This window comes from Strix uralensis, chromosome 6 (assembly GCF_047716275.1).
Source record: "Strix uralensis isolate ZFMK-TIS-50842 chromosome 6, bStrUra1, whole genome shotgun sequence".
Taxonomy (NCBI): domain Eukaryota; kingdom Metazoa; phylum Chordata; class Aves; order Strigiformes; family Strigidae; genus Strix; species Strix uralensis.
Genome location: NC_133977.1, coordinates 33482412 through 33493210, shown reverse-complemented (window position 1 = coordinate 33493210; position 10799 = coordinate 33482412). Strand labels below are relative to the sequence as shown.

The 10799-nt window shown below is 45.4% G+C and overlaps 1 protein-coding gene and 1 long non-coding RNA gene across 5 annotated transcripts in view; one reads left to right on the top strand and one right to left on the bottom strand.

The window, feature by feature from the left end:
* LOC141945438 (uncharacterized) overlaps window positions 1-7795 on the bottom strand; it is a 30125-nt gene extending 22330 nt beyond the window's left edge. For all 4 annotated transcript variants that reach the window (XR_012629514.1, XR_012629515.1, XR_012629513.1 and 1 more), the window contains exons 1-2: window positions 7533-7795; window positions 80-148 (exon numbers count right to left, since the gene is read on the bottom strand). This is a non-coding gene — a long non-coding RNA (uncharacterized LOC141945438). The remainder of the gene's footprint in view (window positions 1-79; window positions 149-7532) is intronic.
* Window positions 7796-8562: 767 nt separating this feature from the next.
* Window positions 8563-10799, top strand: part of ADCY5 (adenylate cyclase 5) — a 224107-nt gene continuing 221870 nt past the window's right edge. The window contains exon 1 of the mRNA XM_074873615.1: window positions 8563-9971. Within this exon, the coding sequence (XP_074729716.1) occupies window positions 8961-9971 (1011 nt within the window). The 5' untranslated portion in view covers window positions 8563-8960. The remainder of the gene's footprint in view (window positions 9972-10799) is intronic.

Below are 10799 nucleotides of genomic sequence, written 5' to 3'. Positions count from 1 at the left end.
TTGATACTGTTACCAATGCTCTGCTTTTCACTTTTGAGACTATTCATAACATTAACTGACTGTTAACATCCAAACTTACAACTTCCTGAAGGATCCTCAATAGAATGCAAACTCTTTGTTCTCCTGTACTCTAGATGGTGATGGTTTTCTACAAAAACAAAATTATTTGAGTATTATGAATATACTGGAATGCTTAACTAATGCAACAGAATACTTCAGAGTTCATTTACTAAATATAATATGTCTGCTACCACGGCAACGTTCTTAGTATTTTTAACACTTCCTGAGAGAGATTTAAATACTGTGTCTAGATGCCATTAATTCTCATAAATAACAAGTTATAATCCTCTAATAGGAACTGAGGAGTAGTTGCAGAGTGAGTGCTGTTATTCTAGGCATATGCTTGTCATAAGATTGCACAACTACAGTGATTTTCTTGTTTGATTGCAGACGGGATGAAATAATGTCATGCCCAGCATGAGCACATGTCCTACGCATGATAGCTGTGATAGCACTACTGTGCAATTAAAAACTTGTATTTGAAATGTTATGCTGTGAAGAGTGGTGCTGAGCTCCATTTGTGCCTTAGAATAACTTTCTGGTTATTTGTGTTTCCTCCTTGCATTTTGAAAACAGTATGTGTGGAAACAATTTTAGTTACCTAGGGCAACATTAAAAAGTCTAAAAAGCATAAGGATTCTGTGTTTGTAAGCAAATTAATTTCACAATAGTATTTAAGTCTCATCTTAAGGCATTGGCAGTTCTTGACAAAAGACTTGGAGAAGAATCTGCTAGTGTCCTGAGTATAAAATACAAAGGTGTGAATATCTGTGTAATTCAGTTTCATTTGGTATGGACTGAGCATTTCTACAGTTGGGATTGATTTGATTCAAGCCACGTGACTGCCTGGAACTTCCATTCAGTATCCAGTAGCTTTTAAATTCTGCTTCTCATCTCCTAAACAAATACTCTTCCACACTTGTCAGAAGACTTCTAAGATTATAGTGAGAGAATTAATAAAGATTCTGTAATGGTTTCTGAAGGCTACCTTGAAGCAGTTGGAATTAAAAATGTGGATGGAAAACTTGAAACTCTTTTAATACTGTTGGTCGCTGATTTCGAGAATAATATTTTCCTTTACAGATGTGAAAGATCTTAAAGCCCTTTTTACGTCTTCACAAATTAGCTGAGCATTAGTATTGTCAGAGATGTGCTTTTCTTTGATGTGCTGATATTTATAATGTGCTAATATTAGGGGAAGAGATGTTACTGTCATACCTTAATTTTTCTAGTGTTTTAAGTAGATGCGTATTATTTCAATCTTCCACTGTAAAAGCATAATTCACAATATTTAGAAACACTTCCATATCTAGTTATCCTTGCACAAACTCTTGTGTCACAACAAACTGCCTCTCTAGATTTAATTAATTCCATATAGTTTGTACGTAGACATTTTACATTGCCTGGTACTACAGGGGGGTGTTATTGGGAAATTCATTAGTGGAAGTTTTTGCAGAGGCTTGTTCAGTTGAATTGTGAACACTGAATTGCATTTTGTTCTGTCTTTTTGACTCCTACTTCAGACAGTCTGCACAATCCTTCTGCAAACCATCTGTTATCACTTACAAGTGTAATCACTTAGAAGTGTACATTAAAAACTTTAATACTGACATTTTCTAGTTTGAACACTTGAACTTGCAGAGTCATCTTTGCTGTGTAATCTACATTCAGCTTCTTAGGCACTACAATGAGGTAGTCTTACTCTAAGAACAGTGAGTGATAATCTGAAGAATATATATAGGCATTTCAGGTATCTTTAAAATTAGTTTTAAGTTGATGTCAATTTAAAGGTCAGCCCTTTGTTTCTTCTGCATCTAGCCTGCCTATGAAAAATTCAGTTGTGGAGAGGATGTAGGAAGTGGAAGGCCCTCCATTCAGCCCAACACTAGGTTCCTTTTATGAAATCAGTTTGCCTTTTAGTTAAAGGTTTCTTCAGATAAAATACCACCTCTTCACTTACTGGATAAGAAAAAGATACTGAGTGCTGATCTTCTCTACTAAATGACAGTCAATAAAAAGATGACATGGAAGAAGAGGAGAGGTAATGGAGGATACAGAGCCACCACTCTGCTTTCCAGAGCATATTTGGGAGTTGACAAAACATGAAACTTCCTTTTTTCCCTTGGTATCCAGTAGTTGATTGGGGTGGGGGGTAGTGTTTGGTTTGGGCTTTTTTGGTTTTGGTGTGTTTTTTAAAGGCAGAATAACAGCACTTAATGGAAATACTGCAGTGTTTTGTCTGGTGTGCTGATGACATGAAGTCCCTTTCGTTCTCTACCAGGTGTTTATTACATTATTATGGGGAGCTGGATGCATTGGCTTAGGTGCTCTGTTTAAGTCCTCTGTTCCTCTCAATAAACTACTTCTGGGAAAGTTGCTGGTTTGAGTATTAAATGTGTTTCCTTACTCAGCTTTTTGGTGCAATTTAAATTAAGTAAACAAAGCACTTCAGCTGTTCTGAAGTTAGCAGACTGGAACGGGGAAAAAGCTTTCTTGCATGAGCAAGAAAATGGATGTGAAATTGGAAGTAAGACATTGTGGGTTAGTTTACTTCTGGAGAGACTGGAAAGTAGCAGTTGATATTGTCAAAGCCCTACCAGAAGTGAACTGTGCAATCTGAAAGTTTTGAATTATTCTTCAAAAAGTACTGTCAAATCAAAGGATATTTGGAAGCCTGCTCTAGGCATACAGGTGTGTACAAACATGGGGCAGATGTAAGCATTCATGGGCCAGTGTGCTCCAAATTCTTGGTGATACATGACTGCAGATCAGGCCATAGCTTGCCAGATTTTGAAGAAATAAATTGCTGGTGGAAGGATGTGAAACTACTATATACCACTGGTGTTAAAAAGCATATGATGTAATTTATGTTTTAAACTGATACTTGTTCACGTAATAAACTACCATTGGAGTCCTGTTATATTATTTCTTAAGAATAAATGTACTGTACAATGTATTATCTGCCCATTGAAGTTTTGTAATTCAGAATAACTTTTCAATAAAAAGTCTGTTTTCGTATATTTTTATTCAAGCCTGCCTTTCTCATGCAAACAGCGTAGGCAATATTGCTGACTGGGACTACAGTCACTAAAAGCACTAGCCAGATTTGAAAGAAAGTGTAAATTTCAGAGATTCTGCAACTTGTGTCAGTGCTTGGTTTCAGACCATCTATAGCATGTGCTAATCTCATGTCAGGGTAAATAAGGAGGGGGGTAGACACAGAAAATAAGGTGAAAACATTGGAGACTAGGTTTTGCTAGTCTTGTGGACAGAATAACACTTTTCCATACACCCTTTTGTGGTTCCTCACATAATTAGGATGCTATCAGTCCAGTTTTTTCAGTGTAAATTTGATGAGCAAAACCACGTGACTCTGGGCCCTGTTTTCAGGTGTACTGAAGCTAGGCTTCCTGGTAGTAGAAGTTGATGAGTTGCTGGTCTGCTTAGTGCTACAATGACAAGGCTTATCATATACTTCCATTTTAGACTTGTGTGACCTTAATTGTTGGTGCCCCTTAACTATTTGTGCTTGTACTGCAAATAAGTATAGTAATTTTGTAAGTGGAATTTAAAACTGAACCTCGCTACAGCTTGTGTAAAAGTATTTGATAATCTAGTTTAAAACTATTGCTTATGTGCCAAAAGCATAATTGTTCTGCTTTGAGCTTCATACAGGCTACAGGAGTTCACTCAGAACAATTATTTCAGTTGGGCTAACATTGCTTTGATATTATCCATAGGTGAGCTAGCAAGGCTGAATACTGAGTAAGTACATACAGGCTGCAGTTAACAAATGAGCTGCTGTGTCCACAGTCTTTGTAAAGAATGGGAATCCTTGGCTACTTTTTTCTTAATGTCAGGATTATGTGAAATAGCTGTGAATGACCACATGAGTTATTTGCATTACGGTGAATTTCATAATGCAGTCCTGTATTACATATGTACATATGCATGTGTTGCAGATCTGTGTCCCAGCTCTAGCTTGTCCTAAACAGCATAGGAATGCAGATACTTTTAGTTCTGCATTTGGGGTGAAATGTGGCTGCTGCAGTGAAAAAGCTGATAAACCTGGTTCAGTAAGCACCTTGTCTTGCTAGGTTTCTATGTACCCCTGAAAAACCTAGAAGTCAGTGATGGATCAGGTTGGTTTGGGTTGGACTTTATTTTTTAAATGGTTGTGGTTTTGTGTTTTCATAGTTTTCTACTCACTTTTGGTTCTATTCCTTGTGAATCATCAGATTACTGGGGGGAGGGGGGAAGCAAGAGAATATATAATGGTAGCTTGTTTAGTTTCAGTATTTCATGCCTCCAAGTTGAATTAATCTTTTTATTAGCTCTGGGTTTCAGAGGACTGCTTTGGACTATGCAAAGATAGTGAGAGGACCAAGAATCTGTTTTATAAAAGCTTCGGTAATTTAGGGAACGTAGATACTTGAGAGTTCTGGACTTAATACTTGTGTGAATCTTGTGCATGAAGGCCATGAAAAATGAAAGGTGTGACGTGTGTTCTGAGGTCACTATCTAGATGTCATTCCTTGTTTTAAGTAAATAATGCAAAGAAAGAATGCTAATGTTTGTCTACTGCACCTGTTGTAATAATAATAAACTAAAAAATGTTTTGATACAGATTTATGAGGCTACAGCTGAAATTAGAACTTGCATGGACTGTTTGTGTATTGAAGAACTTTAGATCTGTGCTTCACTTAGCGCTCTGACTATACATGTTGTTTCTCTCATGGCTTCCTGAAGGATATTGTGGAGTTGGTATCATTCTAGTAACTTTGTGCTAGCATTCTCTAAATCTTCCATGTGTCTACTTTCATTTAGGTATTATTTTAACCAGATAAATACTTTTTGAAAAAGAGAGAAGGCCAAAGAGGCAGGGTTCAATTTTAATCCAGAATTTTATTAAATTACGATTGAAGGTACCTAACAGAATGTTGTGCCCCCCCCCCTCCCCCAATCTTTTATGATTGGGTGAATAGTATTTGGGAAGGCTAAGCTAGAGTGGAAGGTGGAACACTGGCCTTTCTGGATAAGGAATAGTAAATTTTTACATTTTACAGATTAGAATACAAAGAATACTTGTATTGAGTAAGGTCATAGTTTGTAAATAGTCATGTTGGGACTGAGATATAGAAGCTCCTCACTTTTATGGTTATTCTTCAGATATTGACTAAGTTATGAAAGGGTAACTGCTATCTATGTATAATTTATTAACAGAGAATAATTGCCTGAATGTTCTTATAATAAATGCTAGACATTTTTAAATGACTTTACAGCCACCCAGGATATGCAGTTATTTTGCTTTCTTGCATAACTCTTTTGGGTGAGACAAACATAGTTCCTTATCTGCCATTTATAATCAGGTTCCTGAATTAGAAACAGGAGCCAGGGCTTGGAGAAACTTAGAATGAAAGCTATAGGTAAACTGTCCATGTTGCAATCTGTATCCTTAATATTACAATATCCTACTAGTTACCTTTCTTCCGAGATAGGAGATCCAGTAATATGATCACTTAAAAGCAAGCATTAATTTTAAGACTTTTAGTATCCCTGTGGAATCTTACATCATCTTTGTCATAGCCCTATATATCCTCATTGCATGAAGCGCCCAATTATTTGGCACTACTCTTTTGCTTCTAATACAGCATCCTTATTGTTTTCACAAGTTACAGATTTATTGCAGAGTCTCTTCTAACTGTTCCTTTACCTTTCTTTAAGCTTGCCACCTCATATTTACCTATCTGTTCTTAAAGTTACAAACTCTTGGTCAGAGACTTGTTTTCCCCTCCAGCAAGGACGATGTGTTTTTTTCCCCTCTGGCTAAGGAATTTTTTAAGAAAAACAACTTTGATGACTTCAACTTATTGTAACATTAGAAAAAAACGAAACTATTCATATGTCAAACAAAATGACATAGTGAAAAGAAACATGAATGCTACTCTAGAATTGAAACTACCGGATTCTGGTACGTGTATATGTAAACTTTCTGGAGAATGGGCTATAGCTTACTGTACATTGGAATCCTGCCTTGGATTCAGGCTTCCAGGGGCTATCATCATGCAAAAGCTAAATAAGGCCTGACTTACTCCCGGTAGTGAAACATAAGAGCCATAAAATTATTTGTCCCATTACCTGAGCAATGCTTTGTTGATATCCAGAACTAAATGTAGTAAGATGTCGATGTTGGATCTGGAATGTGCCTGGTTCTTACACATACCTACTTAGTCATTTTCTGTCAAGCAGAATTAATTTTAAACATTAAGTTGTTGTGGGTCATCTTTCTCCCTTTACTTGGTTTTACAGTTGCACATTTTTGTGAAAAAGTGAGATCTTTCTGCTGGCTTTGAGAGAACTCCAAAATGGGACTTTGTGTGCAAAACAAAAAGACCTGTCCCAATTTACAACTCACTGAAGAATCATTTCACTGTCTTTATCCCTAGAGTTCAGGCACTGTGCATCCAGAGTAGCCAACCACAGAATTCTTGAGTTTTGTTCTACTCTAGTGTATGGGTAGTGACAGCATTGTATATCCCAAGAAAAGATAAATTCCAGCTGAAAGACAGTACTATTTATATATAAAAATGTCTCCACGTGGAAAGGGAACTGTGCAATCTTGATCAACTGCAATATGTAGCATCTGGCAGGAAAATGCCACGTAAGTGAGCACCACTGTAATAGTTTCATGCATTTTTTTAGTGAAAATTGTTAAGTGTATTCCTGGTCAGTAAAAGATGCTCTGTGGCAACAGCTGCTGAAAATTCAGCATATGATTTTACAAACCTTCACTGAAATGCAGAAGAGCCTAAACTGATGTAGTTCATGGAGTTACTTGGAAGTGTAAAGGACAGGCTTGTGTTTCGAAGGTTATCTGTTTTTTCCAACTGTATCCACCAATGGTACCTCTCTACAAACCTTGCCTTATCTCTGTCCCTTGATAACCACAGCTTCAGCACCACTACTACTAAGGGCTACTTCTGAGCAGGGATTTTCAATGTTTGGACAAACATGTAGACAATTATCAACTTCAGCTACTTAAGTTATCTGATTTGACTTTTTAATAAAACATGATACAGAACATCAAGCAATAATATTGTTCTTAGTACATAGGACGCTTACCTTCAAAACACTAAGTCATGAATTGGTTAACTCACATCTGCAGAAAGACTGGATCATTTGAAAGACCATTGTAGAGTCTGGTGTTTGAAACTTACTGGGAACTGTTGTGGTACCCTCCCTGTGCCCCCCGCCAGTCTGGCTAACCAGGTCAGGGGATATAGGCTCTAGTAAGACTGTGGCACATCCCAGATGAAGACGTGGGCTGTAGTTAATGTAGTGGGAAAAAAAACAAAAACCAAAAAACCCCAACAAACTAAAAGCCTGTGTTCGTATTTTAGTCTTAATTGCTGTGTTAGTAGTAGGTCTAGCAATAAGTACCGAGGTTGGGAGAGGTTTCTTTGGGGCTTTACCTTCCTCTGTTCACCAGTGTTTTGGCCACAGGTGCTTACTGTTGACGTTTCCGTCCTCTTGAGCAGGAGGCAGTTTCCCTTTCCCCCCTTCCTCGGGGGGGAGCTACCCCCCAGGAGCCCGCAGCTTGAAGATGAGGCAGAACACGGAGACAAGGCCGTTTGCCTCCCGTTACGGCGGGGACCGGCGGTAGGGGCGATCCCTGGGGAAGCGCCTCAGCGAGGCCGCCGAGGCGGCGCCTGAGGCAGCGCGCGCTCGGGAGGCGCCAACGGCCGGCGCCGAGCGCCGAAGGAGTTAACGGCCACTCCGCCGCGGCCCGCCCCCTCGGCCGCGCGCATTGGCGGGGCGGCGACCAATGGCGGCGGGCGGCGGCGGGGGGCGCGCCAATGGGGGCCGGCGGGGGGCGGTGGCGGGGGCCGGCGCGGCCGGCGCCCGGTTGAATGGGGAGTACAAAGAGGCGCGGGGCCGGGGCGGGCCGCCGCCGCCGTCCCTGACAGAGGCGCGCGCGGGGCCGCTGCCGCCCGTAGCCCCGCGCCGCCGCTGCTCCGCTCCTCTGATAGCGCGGGGGAGGGAGCGCCGAGCCCACGCCTTTTTCCCTTTTTTTTTTTCTTCTTTTTTTTTTTCTCTTCTCTTTTCCCCTTCAGATTCGCTCGTTGCTCCCTTTCCCCGGTGCCCGTGGGAGAGGCGCTCCCGCCGCCCGAAGGCACCGCGGCGTAGCGGCAGCGGCGGGCGCCGTGTGCATGAGCAGTGCGGCTGCCGCCGGCCCTGTCTTGCCGCCGGGGCTCTGCCGCCGCTGGGAGGCGAGGCGAGGCAGGGGCGCTGCCGCCACCGCAGCCCGGCCCACCCCGGGCAGCCCCGCCGCGCCCAGGGTCCCCCCGGCAGGGGATGCTCCCGCCGCCGGCTGCCGCGGCCCTACGAGCCTGAGCCTCTGTGCCCTCCCCGCCGACCAGCCCGCGGCAAAGCCGCCCGCCTCCCCGCGGGGCGGCCGGTGCCGCCGCCCGCCCGCCCTGCGCCCGGCCCCGAGCGGCGGGTGCCGGGCCGGCGCGGCGCGCTGCGATGCGGCTCCCCCGCGGCGCCCGGAGCCCCTGCGGCTCGGCTGAGGGTGAGCTGCCGTGAGGCGGGGGCGCCCCGGCCCCGGCGGTGCCGAGCTCGCTCGGGGGTGTCGAAGCACCGGGGCCGGCGATGGCGCCCGCCACCGCCGCGCTGCCCTGAGGGTCCCGCCGGGGAGACCCCGGCGCTGGGGTACGCCCGGCTGCTCTCGAGACTTTGGGGGCGTTTGCGGGTTTTGCCTTTTTTTCCCCCCCCTCTTTTTTTTCCTCTCCCCTGCTGACTTTTGGGGTTTTCTCCCAGCTGCTCATCTCCTGTGGCGGGGGAGCCCCTTGCACCTGCTTGGCGGTTGTCCCCTCGCCCGCTGCCCCTTCCCTTAGGGCATGTCCCGGTCCAACAGCGTAAGCCCCCCGGGCTTCGGCGGCCCCGCGCCCTGGGCAGGCACCGAGCAGCACCGCTCGGCCTGGGGCGAAGCGGAGGCTCGGGCCAATGGCTACTCCTACCCACCGCCTCCCAACAGGTCTTCGGGCAAGAAGGCCTCCCGCATGTCGAGCAGGTGGAGGAGCGAGGAAGACTACGAGCCCCAGGCGAGCCGGAGCCGTGGGGAGAGCGGCTGCAGGATGATGAGCTTTAGGTCCAAATCCGCCTGGCAGGAGCACGGTGACGACAGCCGACGTCACCGGTCCCGCCACCCGCCCGGGGGTGATTCCCCCACTGCCCCCAACAATGCCAGCCCCCGGCAGCTGGGGGAGCAGGGGGAGGTACGGCCCCGGTCTGTGGAGCTGGGGCTGGAAGAGAGACGCATCAAGGCCAAGATTGAGGAGCTGGAGGAGGAGGACGGGGACGAGGGGGACTCCGAGGTGGCCTTCTCCATGGGCAGCTGTTGCAGCAGCCTGCTGCAAATCTTCAGGTCCAAGAAGTTCCAGTCGGAGAAACTGGAGCGCCTCTATCAGCGCTACTTCTTCCGGCTCAACCAGAGCAGCCTCACCATGCTCATGGCCGTGCTGGTGCTGGTCTGCATGGTCATGCTGATCTTCCATGCCGCGCACGGCCACTATGAGGTATCCTACGTCGTGGTGCTCTCTCTGGCCATCCTGCTGATGGTGGTGCTGTGCATGGTGTGCAACCGCAACGACTTCCACCAGGACCACATGTGGTTGGCGTGCTACTCTGTCATCCTGGTGATCCTGGCAGTGCAAGTGGTAGGGGTTCTGCTGGTCTGGCCCAGGAGTGCCTCGGAGGGCATCTGGTGGACCGTCTTCTTTATCTACAGCATCTACACGCTGCTGCCGGTGCGGATGAGGGCCGCGGTCATCAGCGGGGTGGTGCTCTCCGCCATCCACCTGGCCGTCTCCCTCAAGATCAACGCGGAGGATAAGTTCCTCCTGAAGCAGGTAGGCGAGCCCTGAGCGGTTCGGGTGTGCGCTCGGCAGCCCCCACCTGCCCGCCGCATTGAAGGGTGAGGAAAGTGGGGTTGTCTGACTTCCACAGGCCTGCCCGATGCTGGAAGGCTGATGGGGCTTTCTGTTGAACCCCTCGGTTACCTGCCGCAAGATGGGATGTTGTACAACGTGGTGACTAGCCTGTAATCTTGCTTCTTTTATAGCTGGGATGTTTTGTCATTGCTGCTCTTCATTAAGGCTCTAAATGTTTACTAAATGTGCCTTACTGGTTTCCCTTGACCGCCTGCTCCAGTGCTGTTAGCCAGCCCTGCTAATGCCCTTCAGTTGTGTTTAATGTAAACAGCTCTGTGCTAAGCACACCTGTGGAATGGTATCCGCGTGTGCTGCCGTGTTACTGAGAAATATGTGGAAAGTCTTGACATTTTTATCAGCTAGAGGTTATCCTCGTGTGTCACTCTCGAGTCTGGGTTCAGTGTCAGCGCAGTGCTTGCTGAGGTGTCGGAGAGCATGCTCCGTGGGAATGTGGAGTAAGCTTTTGGTGTAGCAGGAAGGTGTTTTGCTCTGAGATGTGCTGGAAATATCTACGGTGAAGAAGCCCAGGGATCATATACAGCCAGAAAAAGAAGTTTTAAAAAAAAGTATAAGTGCAGATTATTATTTAGCTTGTGATATCATGTTTAACTGGAGCAGTTCGGTTCACGGGAACAATAAGTCCATTATTGAATGCTTTACAGTGCAATTTTTAATTACCATATCTGTATAAACAACTGCAATACAAGGCGCCACTCTACTTTTCAAAGGAAGCAAGCAGCCTTGGGG